The 16,428-nt window shown below is 46.2% G+C and overlaps 1 protein-coding gene across 1 annotated transcript in view; it reads right to left on the bottom strand.

Annotated features, from left to right (window-relative positions):
• PACS1 (phosphofurin acidic cluster sorting protein 1) overlaps nt 1–16,428 on the bottom strand; it is a 288,112-nt gene that overhangs the window by 4,863 nt on the left and 266,821 nt on the right. The window contains exon 23 of the mRNA XM_040328826.1: nt 2,868–2,987. Within this exon, the coding sequence (XP_040184760.1) occupies nt 2,868–2,987 (120 nt within the window). The remainder of the gene's footprint in view (nt 1–2,867; nt 2,988–16,428) is intronic.

Genomic DNA, 16,428 nt, shown 5'->3' with positions numbered 1-16,428 from the left:
CATTCCCGAAGCCCATACCCGGAAGCGACGGAGAGGATGCGTCTCGTAAACGGGTAAGTACTGCACATATTTTAAAATAAATAGCCGATTCACCTAGTAATAACGAGCAGGAATCTAAGGGGGAAAAGTGCCCTCTAAGGGTGAACCCCCGCTTTAAGGACCCCTGAGTCATCAAAGGACAGATCTGATTTTTTTTTAGAAACCTGTGATATAGGGGCATCTAGCTTTTAAAGAAAGTCTCTTCAATTTCAGATTGAAAAGGAAATCTTCTTTTGTGCCCTATAGACTGGAACAACCTCCTTTCAGGTTCTTTCCATTCTGAAAGAATCATATCTTTAAGTGACTGGTGAACCAGAAAAGTCCTATATTTCCACCCTTGAAGACCCCTATACATGCTATCCTGCACAGATTGAATTCAATCTGTTCAGAGGCATAAATTGATTTTAAAAATGTATCAATATCCTCTGCTGGAAAAAGAAACTTCGGGTTATCCGCCTCCCCTACTGATGCGGAATCCCCATCAGATGAGGAGCTCAGGTTTTCCCCTCCTTCCAGATCTGAGGTATAGTGAGAATCACTGATCTCGGACCAAGGAGGGGGTCTAACTGAAGCTGAAGGCTCTTGAGTTCTGGGACCAGAGGAAGAAGGCCCCAGACCTGCTGCCCTGTCATTAAAAGACCAGAAGGAGGCTACCACCCCATACAAAAAAGGTCCCCTGCTGCATTATCACAGACAAGGGCTTACCTTGGGGGCAGTATGGGAACCGGAGGCTGCCGCTGGTTCCATCTGAGTGGGTGCTCCCTCCTCAGGCCTGTCCTCAAGCTCCATTGGTGAGAGGAGATAGGCCAGGGAAAATAGGCAGCTGTCCCAGGTAGCATGTCCTCAGTGTACAATGCCGTGTTCCTTATGAACACAGCGCCGGAAAGTGCATCACGTGAAGTCCTCCGATGCCATTTTGGTACACCTCGGTGAAGCCGAGGAAGACAAGGCTTCCACCAGGCAGAGCTGGGGAAAAAACCTGAAGGTTTCCACCACTTACACAGGTAAGCAAGTACCTCCAAAAAGAGGGAACCCTTCTGGCTGAAAAAAACAGGGACTGAACACACCCAGGACTTGGCCACAATCAGTACTGGATGTTACCAGAGCAGGGGGATCCGCCAACCACAGTTACCAGACCTAGGAAAAACAAAAAAACGTGTCGGTGGTCCTGGAGGGTCTGGAAACACAAAACAACTGAGGGTCAGAGGAAAGGGAGGGACATTTTAAATGGTATCTGATTTGTGTTTCCTGAAGAGGGCGGAGTCAATCATCTCTCAAGTACCTGTCCTGGAAGGTGAGGGGGGAAAGGGGGTTTAACCTTAGATTGTGAAAAGGGTTATTTACTGTTAGAGCAGGAAAAATGTGGACCCCCACTCTAGGTAGCAGTACTGTCTGAGAGTGTCAACAACTTCAAAAAACTTCTAGATGTCTTCCTCAGGAAACAGAATATAAAGTGCTATGGGAATTGTTGGAGAATAAAAATCACGCACATAGGTTGAATTGGATTGACCTGCATCTTTTTCAACCTTACAAACTATGTAATGATTTCTCAGTCCCCCAATGGACAAAAAAAAATCTTAATTTTTTTTTATTTTTAGCATTTATGCATCAGCAATTGCCAGTACAACTTAGACCCCATAAAAACTATTAGGATTTCTTCAGATTTTCCAAAACCATATAATATGAGGTCAAACCTTAATGCCCCGTACACATGTGCGGGATTAAGGGGTAAGCCAAGAACCTGCTCGGGGAGTCTTTCCCCTACAAACGGCCAGTTTTACCAAAAGGAAAACTGCGATGAAGCTTTGGCCGGGAGTCCCGGGCAGTGTGTTTGCGCCATCGCAATTTTTCCCATAGGAAAACTGCCAAAAAACACCGGGCAAAAGTCCGCCAATTTTCCCGGCGGGAAAAAAGAGAGCTGGTTCTCTTTTTTTGTCCGGCGATTTTTGGGCAGTTTTCCAGTTGAAACTCTTATGCCTTGTACACGTGACCGGTTTTCCCGACAGGAAAACTGCAAGGAGAGCTGTTGGCCGGGAATCCCGGCCGTGTGTATGCTCCTCGCAGTTTTCCCGTCGGGAAAACCGGTCATGTGTACGAGGCATAAGAGTTTCAATTTATATGCAATCAGGCAGGCCCTTGCACTACATGGTTTTGGCAAATCTTAAGACAAAAATCTGCAGAAAATCTAATAGTGTGTATGGGGCTTTACACAGCAAGTCCAATACTGAAAGTGTTTGGGTGCAACAAAACTATGTGCCTTGTACAATGGTTTAAAGACAAGGAATGAATTCAAACCTATCTGAATGATCCATACAATCCAGGGGTGATTGTGTTTCACCTGGTGATTTATTTGCTTTACTAATTCTATTTTAAAACCACCATACATATTCATATTTCTCAGGCCGCGTACACGACCGGTCCATCCGATGAGAATGTTCTGACGGACCGTTTTCATCGGTTCACCGCTGAAGCAGACCGATGGTCTGATGTGCGTACACACCATCAGTTCACAAACCGATCGGGTCAAAAAGCGGTGACGTAAAACACACGACGTGCTGAAAAAAATGAAGTTCAATGCTTCCAAGCATGCGTCGACTTGATTCTGAGCATGCACGGGTTTTGAACCGATGCTTTTGTGTACTAACCATCGGTTTTGACCGATGGTCAGCCGTCCATCGGTTCGATTTTAAAGCAAGTTCTCTAATTTTTGTCCAAAGGACAACAGACCGATGGGCCGTACACACGGACGGTTTGGACCGATGAAACTGGACTTTTGAGGCCGTTTTCATCGGTTTGGACCGACCGTGTGTACGCGGCCTTAGTCTTACCTCTTAGCATGACTTGCTGTTGTCGGGCTGAGCAGATTAGTCTTGTGATTCCTTCAATTATTTGAGTTTTGGCATCAGGTTCTTTTTCTTTTGGCTTCTTGCTAAGGAAAATTGTTGGCACTAAAATAGAGAAAAAGTGAATACAGTAAAACTTGACAATGTCATGTGTTCCATGATCCAGGCCACAGATTGTCATTTTTAACAAAATAGATTAAATATTATGCTACAAAATAAAAAACAACTATCTTCAGCACTACATAAAATCACCAACTATTTACCCAGTAACAAAAAATGTTTGTCGCTAGAAACACTTTGGGGCTTTCTTCACAAGAATTGTGATGTGTTGAGATCCTGCCAGCAGCAAATTGGTATACAAAGGCCACACTATTCACCAAGAAAAAAAGGTAAACAGAGTAAGCGTAGTCAAAACATAGCCAGAATTCAGCAACCGGATCGGGTAGTCGACCAAGCCAATGTCAGAAAGCCAACGATAAACGCAGTAGTACAGCAAGCAGGATCAGTAGTCAGAAGGAACTTCAGCCAAGTAAGTCTTCAACAGGAATACAGGAGAAAGTCTCTGTGATGTTAACAAAAGGCGAATGCAGAGAGCAAATGAACTGGGAAGCTTTAAGTAGGCAGAGCTGACGAGCAGGATCATCAACAGGTGGATCACTGTGGAGAGATGGGAGCTGGCAATTAGCTGACAGCTGAGCTGCCAGCACAGAGAAGGAAGTGCTGAGCCCAGCCCTGACACAGCTACCCAGGTTTCTCCCAGAGATTTCATTGGCTCTGCGAAAGGGAGACATACAGATATATTCTTTAGACACACTTTCTCCAGGCGGATTGAATTTAGAACCCAAGATTGCCACGATTTTGTAATACCCTCCTTCTTTGCCTGCTAATTCATTTGTCTCCCAATTTTTTGATTTCTTCTTTCCCTTTATTTGGTGGTTGAGTAGATACCAAAACATGGGTGGTGGGTGTTTTTCGCTTTAAGTATACAGAACAGTGTATCAGATATTGTTTACCTACATACATCTACACATAATTTCTCCTGCACAATGGTGTTCCTCAGAAAACTATGCGTGTCCCCCCCAGTGATGTCGAGCCAGGCTTGCAGCCGACATCACTGATAAAAAGCCACAGCATACCCTCCCGGTGAGAGATCAACACTATATAGCATATTAGCCCAGGAAAAGTGCAGAACCGTGGTAACTAACATATCATCCCCGCCTTCTTTCCTTTGTGCATTTTGCAAAATGTACCACCTAGCATGACAAACCATATTGTTGCAGACCAATTTTTAGAAAATAGCCTGCATAATTTTTGATTAACCAGTCAGTTCCTTATTATCTACATTAGGAGTCTCCAAGCTTTCTAATCAAAAGGCCAGTTTACTTACATTTAGAGATTAGGAGGGCCGGACTGTGGCCAGTGGGAGTAGAAAAGATCCTGAAGTCAGTGGGAAAAAATAATGACACATTGTTTCAGTGAGTAGTTGATGTCAATGGGAAAAATTGTGCCCCATCGTTGAGGTCATTGAGTCCCATTGCTGGTGTCATTGAGAGGAGTTGTCCCCCATTGTTGGTGTGAATAGGGGGAATTGTGCCCCATTCATTGGTGTCATTGAGGGAAATTGTGCCCACTTGTTGGTGTCAATGGGAGGAACTGTGCCTCCTTCATTGGTGTCTGTGGGGGGGAGTTATGCCCCAAAGTTGGTATCAGTGGATGAAATAGTGCTCCAAGGGATGGATTAAAGCAAGCAAAGGGTCACAGTTTGGAGACCACTGCTCTACATGCTACCCATTTACCTCATCAGTTTTTGTGCATATACTTTAGGCCAGGGGTTTCCAAACTTTCTAAACTAAGGGCCGGTTTACTGTCCTTCAGATTTTAGGGGGGCCGGACTGCGGCCGTTGGGAGTAGAAAAGGTCCCAACATCATTGAGAGAAAAATAATGCCCCATTGTTTGTCTTGGTGGGAGGAATAGTGCCCCATCATTGGTGTCATTGGGAGACATTGTGGCCCATCATTGGTATTAGTGGGAGGAATTGTGCCCCATTGTTGGACTCACTTGGAGGAATTGTCCCCTATCATTGGAAGAAATGTTTCCCCATTGTTGCTGCCATTGGAAGTAATAGTGCCCTGTCATTTGTTTCACTGGGAGGAATAGTACCCCATCATTGGTGTCATTGGGAGAAACTGTGCCCCATCATTTGTGTCAATGGGAGGAATTGTGCCCCATCATTGGTGTCATTGGGAGAAACTGTGCCCCATCATTGGGGAGAATAGTACCACATCTTTGGTGTAATTGGGAGGAATTGTGTCCTTTCATTGGTGTGAGTGGGGGAAATTATGTCCCATTGTTGGTATCCGTGGATAAAACCCAGAGGGCCGCATAAAAGCAAGCAAAGGGCCGCATCTGGCCCCCGGGCCGCAGTTTGGAGACCCCTACTTTAGGCTAACACCCATATTGCCTAGCACTTAGCTTAAAAATTATGCACACACAATGATTGTTTCTAATAACTTGACATATTCAGGATCACACTAATTTATAATGTATATTAGCGGTCTTAGGATCATTGGTTGATGGATTAAACCTGGCCCCTACACCAGATACATGTTCCTTTTACCAATTATCAGGATATATAGGTCCATATCCATATATAATGCCTTATAATAACTATGATATTTGGGTGTACCTGATAATATTTTATGTATAGGAATCTATATAGGTTTACACTTAGTCATGTCCCAGTGTCCCCTACCTATCCATAAAATGTATGTTTTTTTATAGTTTTTTTATTGTAAAATATGTACATTTAACTATATTATTTTGCCTGTAATCTGCATAGTTGATCTTCATATTGTGTGTATTACCTTGCGCACTGGGCACCCTCCCTCTCTTTCCACACCGTGGGTCAATTGGATGTTAGTCGGCGCTCAATCAGGGATAACAGATACTGCCCTGGATGGGGGTGCCGCTCCCTTTTCAACGCCGCCAGCGTGACGCTGGGAGGAACCTGTGGGTGCTGCCTTTAAAGCACCCCCTTGAGTCACAGTTTTTAGCTGTACACTTCATTTCACACGAACCATGCAGACATATCAGGTACACTTTGGGCACACAGTTTTCATTACCCCCTAGAGGTGGTTATCATGAATTAATAGTTCATATATTTCCTGTTGCCATTTCACCGAAATTGGAGAATTCTACTCTCTGGGGATGCTTTGGGGGTGGCCTCCTCGTCTGCAGGTTCGTTACCTCAGTTCCCGGGACAGACTACATTCCTGGTGGACCTTGTGTTACTATACCACATACATGTGAACTGTAACTCCATGTGAGTAATTAGGACCCGATAATTGTTTGGTTATATTTTCTGTCAATATGCATAGGGCATTGTAGGATGCACCCAATTATCTATTATATCCAATTACTGCATGCACCCGAATAAAGACAATACCCTTATTTGAAGCTTTATAAACTTTCTGATCAAATTATATAAATTCATACAGGAGTTTTAATTTATAAATTGGCAACTGGAATGCGTTGCTATATCAATTCTATGTATATATAGGAATTGGCTCTATCTAATCCTATTATGTATTATATATATGTATATATATATATATATATATATATATATGAAATGGCTTTTATTGCTGTGTATGTATGATATGTTATTAGATTTTCTGTTAAATGCTATATGAATTCCAAGACAATAAATACGTTGTATTTTATAATTCATAGCTGTCTGTCGATTGCCTCACTCAAAGTCCCAAATTTCTTGTTCGACCAAAGGGGTTTCACTTAAGCCTCATACACACGATCGGGATTATCCGACGGGAATTGTGTGATGACAGGCTGTTGGTGGATATTCCGACCGTTTGTATGCTTCATTGGACAATTGTCGGATTTTCCGCCAACAAAGGTGGGATAGCATGCTTTAAAATTGTCCTCCAACAATTGTGTCTCGTCGGATTTTCCGATCATGTGTACACAAGTCCATCGGTCAAAACTCCAAAGTACAAACACGCATGCTCAGAAGCAATACTCACCATAACCCAACATTAGCAGAAGCTGCCCAAAGATGAAAAACCACGTAGTTTTGCGTTTGTTGGCTGAAAATTCTTTGCAGTTTGTATGCAATACAAGTTTCTGGCCAACGCCCTTCGGACAAAAGTCCTACGCTTTGTCCAATGAAAATCTGATCGTGTGTATGAGGCTAAAGTCATTCCCCAGTGTCCCCAACCTATCCTTTAAATTTATGTTTTGTTTTGGTATTATTGCAGAATATGTACATTTGACTAGATTATTTTACCTGTAATCTGTACAGTTGATCTTAATATTGTGTGTTTTAACTTTGCCACTTAGGTGATTTGTATGTTTACTTTACTATTTTGTATGCATCATTGTGTATTTCTGTCCTTAATACCTATAATAGCAGTATAGCTTTGGCTATTCCAATCCATTTCAAAAGTCTCCACTAGATAGCGTCCTATAAGGTTTGTTCTTGGATAAAAAACTGGTTACAAGGGTGGGTCCGAAAGATGGTGATAAATAACGTGTACTCAGACTGATCTGGAGTGGTAAATAAGGCTCTATCTTGGGACCAATTCTCTTTAATTTTTTCATAAATTGTATAGAGGATGGAATAAATGGCGCAATCTGTATTTTTCGGACGACACTAAAATAAGCAGGGCAATAACTTCACATTAGGATATTAAAATTTCAGTGGCGGGTCCTTTTACATTGTTCAGCATCAGAAGTAGTGGGGGCTGTGAGTGGACTAGTGCCTGAGTAGATGAGCGGTGTACAGTGGCCGATCCCCAGGGCATGTAATCAACACTTTACATTGCAGAAACTGGTATTTTTGGTGAGGACAGGATGGGCTTTTCATGAACTCCAAGAAATGGATCTCATGGTACATACAAAAAAATAATCCATATCAGTTTCAGATTCATAGACCCTGCGTTACAGGCTGATACCTTCAGGTGATTGGATACTGTCAATACTCTAAAGGACATGCCCCCTGTGCATTCTCTTATAACCTTCCCCCATTCCATGAGTCAATTTGTTAGAAAGCAATGCAGAGCAAGCCTCCTTAGAAGTGAGGGAGGGCCTGTATTCTAAACCATACTCCAAAATATAAAAAAAAAACTTGCAGGCAAGTCAAAATTTATTTTATCTTAATTGTAACGCACAGGAGACAGGCTTTATAGACCCTTGAATGTCGCCAAGCAATAAAAGAGAAGGGTAGGCAACAAGGCAAAAAACTGTGGTATCAGGCCCAAGAACAAGGGTAAAGTGACCAAACTTCATAGTGCCGCTGCAAGAACCTTGCAGCCGCAAAGCTGAATTACAGAAATTCAGCTCCTTTGCAAAAAATAAAGGCACACCATGAGTTCAAGTGGTTGTAAAAGGCGGCTTACTGCATTCTTACTGTGGCTTGCTTTGGGCACTCCCCGGGGAGGGGAGCCGGGAGTGCTGGTGGGGAACCCCAGAAGAGGATGACCATAGTTGCCCTGTGCAAAACCACTAAACAAAGCAGGTAAGTATTTTGACAAAAAAGAAAAGCCAGACTTTACAATCACTAAGTCCCTAGTACTCCCAGAAGACCGCTATCGCTGTAGTTCAAGGAGCCAGACACCAACCCTTCTGAGCTATGAATCTTGAACAGGAGTGTTGCTGCAGCTTCTATGCCCACCCCTCCCCTCCTCCTGTCCATTCACAGAAGCCTTTGTATTATGTGAACACATTCATAAAATACAAAGATTTCTCTAAATGTGCAGCAATCTAAAATCGTAGGGGCAGATTCACGTAGAATCGCCCTATGATGCGGCGGCGTAACGTATTACATTTACGTTACACCACCGCAAGTGCTTGATTCACAAAGCACCTGCCTGTAAACTTGCGGCGGCGTAGCGTAAATCCGCCCGGCGCAAGCCCGCCTAATTCAAATGGGGCGGGGACCATTTAAATTAGGCGCGTTTCCGCACCGAACGTACTGCACATGCTCCGTCCCTAAAATTTCCCGACGCGCATTGCGCTAAATGACGTCGCAAGGACGTCATTGGTTTAGACGTTAACGTAAATGGCGTCCAGCGCCATTCACGGACGGTTTACGCAAACGACGTGAAATTTAAAATTTCGACGCGGGAACAACAGCCATACTTAACATTGGCTAGACCACCTAGAGGGCAGGTTTAGTTTTACGCCGCGTATCTCTACGGAAACAACGTAAATTTACAGCGACGGGCAAAGTGTACGTTCGTGAATCGGCGTAACTAGTCATTTGCATATTCTACGCCGACCGCAATGGAATCGCCACCTAGCGGCTGGCCTAGAATTGCAGCCTAAGATCCGACGGTGGAAGTCACTTACACCTGTCGGATCTTAGGGCTATCTATGCGTAACCTGATTCTATGAATCAGGCGCATAGATACGACAATCGTATCTCAGAGATACGACGGCGTATCAGGAGATACGCCGTCGTATCTCTTTTGTGAATCTGGCCCGTAGTGTTCAAAGTTTTTGTTGTGGAAGTAAAAATTCTAGCCTAAGTGGTGTTCAGGACTAGATCCAGATACTCTAAACAGCGAGTCTGTTCCAGCGCCAGTTTTTGAAGGTTCGGGATCCATAAAAACAGCTGTAACATCTGAGCCATCAAAGCCACATTGTCTGACAAAGCCTGTGCCAATTGTTCCCCAGACAGGAGGTCATATAAGTATCCCACAATGGGAATGCAACAATGCAGCAGGGCCAAAACTGGGTCAGCACCTTGGTAAACACCAGTGGTCAGATGACAGGGCAAAGGGCTGAACCACAAACTGATAGTGCAGAGGCCCCACAGCAAATCTTAGGCAAAATCTGAGGCGTTGGGAAGATGGGGAAATTCAGGTACGTGTCCCTGTTCACAGAAACAAGAAAGTCTCCCTGGTGAAGGGAGGTGGTGACAGACCCGGTAAATGCTATGCGAAAATTCTGAGCTCAAATAAAGACATTCACAACTTTGAAATCTAAGATGGGGTATATGGCACCCTTTGGGTTTTCAAATGGTGAATGGGTTGGAGTAAAATCCTTAAAAACCATTCTGTTACAGAAACAGGGACAATGACATCTAGGTCCAGAAGAAATAGGATTTTTGTACTCCGTAAAATCCTTTTTGCTGAAGTTCATTGACTGACACAGCAGTTTAATCTTGACCTTAGGTTATATCGCCACCTTCAGGAGAGTACTAGGCAGAACATGTAAAAACAGAAAAGCTGCACAGTACCGCCCAGGGGGCAATCTGCTGGCTATAACCCCTAACACTGCATCCAGCAGCTCAGTTCGTCAAAAAGCAGTACATACAGAAAAGGAGGGGTGGGTGCTGTGTCCGTCAATGAACTTCAGAGAAAAAAAATCCTATTTTCTCTTTCGTTCATTGACAGACACAGCACTTTAATCTTGACCTTAGGGATGTCCCCAAGCAGTGTCAAAAAAACGAGGGGTGGGAACAGAAACAAAAAACTCCACCCATAACAACCAGAGCTCCTTATGGAGCTGCAAACTTAAACAGCCGGGTAGCACACCCTACACACCTGGGTAACTGACGCTTGATGTCAGAAAGCCCAGGAGGCACCAATTGCCCTGGTCGAATGTGCCGTGACAGGAAAGGGAGGCGCCCCCCCTTTTAAGGCATAAGCCTGGATCACGGATCATGATCTGTCTATTCCACTGAGAAATGGTGGCCGATGAGACTGCAAGGCCCTTAATCGGACCAGTTACCGACACAAACCGTGAACCTGACCTCCGAAACTGAGCTGTAGCAGGACAGATACACCCTCAGAGCCCGGACCATGTCCAAGGAATGCAACGCAACCTCTTTTGGATGCGACGGCCGAGAACACAAGGACGGAAGCACAATGTCCTCATTTAGATGAAACGCCAAAACAACTTTTGGGAGAAACAAAGGCTTCGGGCGTAGCACCGCCTTATCCTTGTGGAGGATCAAGTCGGGAGACTTGCAAGACAAGGTCGCCAACTCAGAAACCCTCCTGGCAGATGTAATCACCACTAGAAAGGCTACTTTCGGAGAGAGTATCAATAGGGGGGATTTTCCTAATGTTCTCAAACGGCGGTTTCTGAAGCACCGAGAGCACCAGATTTAAAACCCACGGAGACAGCGGTGGCTGAACCGGAGGGGCCACATGTCGAACCCCTAGCACAAGCGTACTCACCAATAAATGAGCCACCACGGGCCGCTGAAAAAAAGACAGCCAAGGCGGAAATCTGCCCCTTAATGGTGCTTAATGCAACTTGTTGATGCACTCCCCGCTGCAAAAATAGCAGGATCCTGGAAACCGAATATGCACACGGACAGCACCCCATGTCCTTACACATGGAGATGTAGGCCTTCCACGTGCAATGATAAATCTTCAGAGAAAATTACTTTCGCGCCCTCAAAATGGTGGAGACTACCGAATCTGACAGGCCTCGGTTCCATAGCACCTGACCTTTGAAAGCCATGCCGTTAAAGCCAGCGACTGTAAAGCAGGATGAAGTATAGGACCTTGCGACAGAAGGTCCTCTCGCATCGGCAGTCGCCAAGCAACATCTGCCACCATCCAAACTATGTCGACGTACCAGGGACGCGGAGGTCATTCTGGGGCAATTAGAATCACCGGAATCCCCTCGGTCTCCAGTCTGCGAAGCAGATGAGGAAGAAGTTTTAGTGGGGGGAAGGCATAAATCAGCCGATAATGCCCTCATGGGGCTACCAACATGTCTGCCATGTCCGTCTAGGGATCTTTTGACCTGGCCACAAACCTCAATACCTTCCAATTGAGTCGAAAAGCCAAGAGTCTGGCGTGCCCCATCTCAGGCAAAGGAGTCGAAATACATGCGGATGTAGCGACCAATCCCTTTGGTCCAGCATCTGACGGCTTAGTCTGCTTGCCAGTTTTCTATGCCCGGAATGTACACGGCCGATAGAGTTGGCACAAGTCGCTCTGCCCACCGCAGGATCTGAGCGACCGCCAATGCTGCAGCCAAGCTCCTCGTTCCTCCTTGATGGTTGACATATGCTACTGCCGTGGTGTTGTCCGACTGGATCCTGACTGGGCATCCCTGCAGCCTCCGTGACCATGTAGAGAGGCACCACCTGATCGTCCGAAGTTCCAGCACATTGATGGGCAGGCGGGATTCTTCCAGCGTCCAGCGACCCTGTGCCGACTGTACGCCCCCCCCCCCCAACCGGTGAGGATGGCTTTTCGTCGTGATCACCGTCCAATGAAGAGGAAGGAACGACTTCCCGGACTGGAGACCTCAGCCACCAAACCAGGCATTCCCTGACTAGGTGGCTCATCTGAATCTGACAATCCAGAGACAACGGAGACTTGTCTCATTTGAACAGGATCTCATTTTGCAAGGCTCGAGTGTGGAACTGAGCATACGGTACCACCTCGAAAATGGCCACCATGAGGCCCAGGACTCGCATGCAAAGGCACAGTGACGACCACTTGCGGGACGCCAAAAGCTTCACCGCAGCCTGAAGAGTCTGAACCTTTCCTGAAGTGAGAAAAACTCTTGCCTCTGAGGAGTCCAAAATCAAGCCCAGGTACTCCAGGCCTTGAGTCGGCACCACAGACTTCTGGAGGTTCAGTACCCAACCAAACTCCCGAAGAGTCCGACTGGCAATCATCACATCCTCCTCTAATTCTGAGGCGAAAGCTGCTCTCAAAAGGAGGTCATCCAGGTACCCCACAATTGCGATTTCTCGCTGTCTCCGCAAAGCCAAAATTGGGGCAAGCACCTTGGTGAAAACCCTTGGAGCCGATGCCAGGCCAAAAGGGAGGGCTACAAATTGGTAGTGCTCGTCCCGACCACAAAGCGCAGGAACTTCTGATGGCCGACACATACGGGGACATGCAAGTATGCGTCCTTGATACCAAGGATGCCAGAAAATCCCCCAGGTGGAGTGCAGCGACCACAGAGCGAACTGATTCCATCCTGAATCTTTGTACCTTTACAAAGCAGTTGAGGGCTTTGAGATCCAGGATTGGACGGACCCCGTCCTTCTTTGGGACTACAAACAAACAGATTGGAATAGAATCCCTGCAACCTTTCTGGCGGCGGTACAGGCACTATCACTACGCGGTGAGTGGGGTGTGTTTCCGCGCCAACTTACATAAGTATGTAACAATTAATCACAGGTGGAATAATAATATACACTTATGTAACAAGCTGCTCCTCTGTGTCAAAACATATATGTTGTGCAATAGGATCAATAAGTGGGGAAGAGGGCGCTAGTAAAGAATATATAACCTTGTATTGGGACACCCTCAGTGCGAGGATCCCAATGTATTAGTATCGCTCGTGCCACTAGGTAGCTAGTTTTTTTTTGAGGTTCGCCGCCATGTTTTTATAGCGTTAGGTACCCCCATAAATTTTCTAACGATATAAAAACATAGCGGCGAACCTAAAAAAAAACTAGCTACCTAGTGACACGAGCGACACCAATACAGCGATCAGAAAAACGATTGCTTAGTGACGCTGGCAAAAGGGGGGTGAAAGGGTTAACTAGGGGGTGATCAAGGGGTTAAGAGTGTTAGGTCCAGGGTAGCCCCCTACCCCCCCAATAAAGGTTTTAACCCCTTGATCACCCCCTAGTTAACCCTTTCACCCCCCTTTTGCCAGCGTCACTAAGCAATCGTTTTTCTGATCGCTGTATTAGTGTCGCTCGTTTTTTTTTGAGGTTCGCCGCCATGTTTTTATAGCGTTAGGTACCCCCGTAAATTTTCTAAAGCTATAAAAACATGGCAGCGAACCTAAAAAAAAAAAACTAGCTACCTAGTGGCACGAGCGACACTAATCAGAAAAACAATCGCTTAGTGACGCTGGCAAAAGGGGGGTGAAAGGGGTTAAAACCTTTATTGGGGGGGTAGGGGGCTACCCTGGACCTAACACTAACTGCCTGACACTAACTGCCTGTCACACTGACACTAAATGCAGTGATCAGTAAATGATCACTGCTATTTAGTGACAGTGTGACGGGGGGGGGCGATCGGGGGGTGACCGGGGGGGGTTTGTGTGCCTATGTATACAGGTGTCAGTGTAGTGCTTGTGTACTCACTGTGTGATGTCTCCGCTTCTCCGCCGGACGAATATACCGGCGGGAGGAGCGGTGACATCACTTCCTCCTCTGCCTGTGTTTACAATGCAGGCGGAGGAGGGCGGGGGAGGGCGCGCATTGGCTGAGAGCGATCCGACCCACGTCAAGCAGAGCATGTACAGGTACGTTGATGTGCCTGTCCGTGCCATTCTGCCGACGTATATCTACATGCGGTGGTCCGGAAGTGGTTAAAATTACCGTGTGTGGGGAAAACGTTGTTTTATGTCCTCTAAAAAACGTCAAAAAAAAAAAATCGAACATGCTTGAATTTTTTGTGTTGTTTTTTGTGTCAATGAAAATGATAGTGTGTGGACAAAACGACGTTTCAAAAAGAACGTTTTTAAACCCGTGCATGCTCAGAAGTTATGAAGCTAGCTTCAATAGAAAAGAGTGCTGAACCGCGCTTTGCTAGAGCATTTTGAAAAAACGGTGGTGTGTAGGCAACGTCGTTTTTGAAAATTAAGTTTCAAAAACTTCGTTTTATTTCATGATTCAAAACGCCGTGTTTTTTTCATCACAAAAAACGACCGTCTGTACGCGGCATTAGATGCTTGGTCCACAGACCAGCATTTTAGACAAATTAGGCAACCGAGCACTACAGCAGATGCTGAGGCTCTAGAAAGCAAAGGAGCCATATCTAAGGCTGCATCGCAGACATACTTAAGGCCATGCAACAACTGGTCTGCCAGTTCCACGCAGATCAGGGAAGCCTGTTGCTTTTCAAACTCTCGGTGCAACAATTTTGCCCATTCAGTAAGCATCTGGGACATCAGGGCCATGGCCAATACTGGCCGCAATGCTGACTCCACCACTGTGAACATGGACCGGGCGACCGCCTCGGCCCTATCGGCGGGGTCCTTAAAAGCCGGGGGTCCCCTCCACCGGAATCGTGGTTACCTTGTTTAACCTGGAGACTGGGGGGTCTACAATCGGGGGAGACGTCCATTTCTTCAGGAAACTCTCCTCAAAAGGGTAAGGTATCGCCATGCGTTTTGGGACCGAAAAAGCCGCGGGCCGGTTTGTGGGACCCAAAAGGGACCGACACCTCTGTAGATGCCCCCGCCGTATCCTCCATCTTTAGGGTATCCCACACTGCTGTGATAAGTGCCCCTACAAGCGCCCTTTCCTGCGCTGACCCGGACACCGAGTCATCCTGACTGTTCGAACCTTTTAAAAAGTCAGAACAGGGGCCATGTGCCACAGCAAGGCCCGAGTCTGAATCAGCTTTCCCCACAAGACGGAGGGGGCGTTTTTACCCCCTTTGCGCCCGCACGCCCCTTCCACCCTGGCAACAAAAGGACTCCAGGACTGCTGTCAAAGTGTCCATAGGCACCACAGGTGCAGGAGGACTGGTTGCCATTACAGGGTTGTCTGGAGAAAAAGCGCCAGCTTCTGACCCTCCCCCGCCTGACACAGTTAGGGACCGCAGGCCAGGTACACTAAAAGTCTACCCTCCTAGCTGCCGCAGGACTCACCACCCCGGCACTGCGCTGTGCCGTCCGCTCTCCCTCATGAGGTGTTTCTGTGCATTTCATGCCATTCCAGAAGGATAACCAGCGCTAGAGGCAAAAACAAGCTGACAATACAAAGAAATGGCCCCTGGCCGCCTCAGCAAGAAAACGCCTAAGGGCTGTGGAAAGGTGGCAGCTGGATTTTCAGACTAAGGCTACAGGAAAATGGAGAGGACAGCACTGAAGGTGAATCCTTAAGGTAGACTACACCTGTTTGGAAGATCTGTGCAATACAAGCTGTGTTTGCCTAATGTTGTAGTGAGATAGGCGCACACTTCCAGTAAGCACATTTTCCCATATTAGTGATGGTGGTGAGTAATAACGGTGGTGAGTAATAATGGTGATGGGAATTTTTTAGTCATTACATTGTTGAAACGTGTTATTTAACCACTTCAGATCTCGCCCATAGTAATATGACATCCACAGATGGGATCTCCTATCCTGGTTGGACATCATATGACGTCCTGGGCTTCTCGGCCGTCTAGGGGGCGCCCGCGGCATCGCTCGGGACCTGATGCGTGTGCCCGGTGGGCAAACCGTGATTGCCCGCAATAACAGCAGGACCGTGGATTTGTGCGTGTAAACACACAGATCTACGTCCTGTCAGAGGTGAGGAGACCGATGTGTGTTCCCAGTACAGAGGAACACAGATCGGTCTCCTCCCCTTGTGAGTCCCCACCCCCTACAGTTAGAATCACTTGAAAAATTTGATATTAAATAAAAAAGTAAAAAATAGAAGAGGTGATCGAATACCACCAAAAAGAAAGCTCTATTTGTGGGAAAAAAGGACGTAAATTTTGCTTGGGTGCAACGTTGCACGACCGTGCAATTATCAGTTAAAACGACGCAGTGCCATATCGCAAAAAGAGCTCTGGTCAGGAAGGGGCTGAAGTGGTT

The sequence above is a fragment of the Rana temporaria genome, chromosome 11 (genome assembly GCF_905171775.1).
Source record: "Rana temporaria chromosome 11, aRanTem1.1, whole genome shotgun sequence".
Taxonomy (NCBI): domain Eukaryota; kingdom Metazoa; phylum Chordata; class Amphibia; order Anura; family Ranidae; genus Rana; species Rana temporaria.
This window is presented reverse-complemented; position numbering and strand designations above follow the sequence as displayed.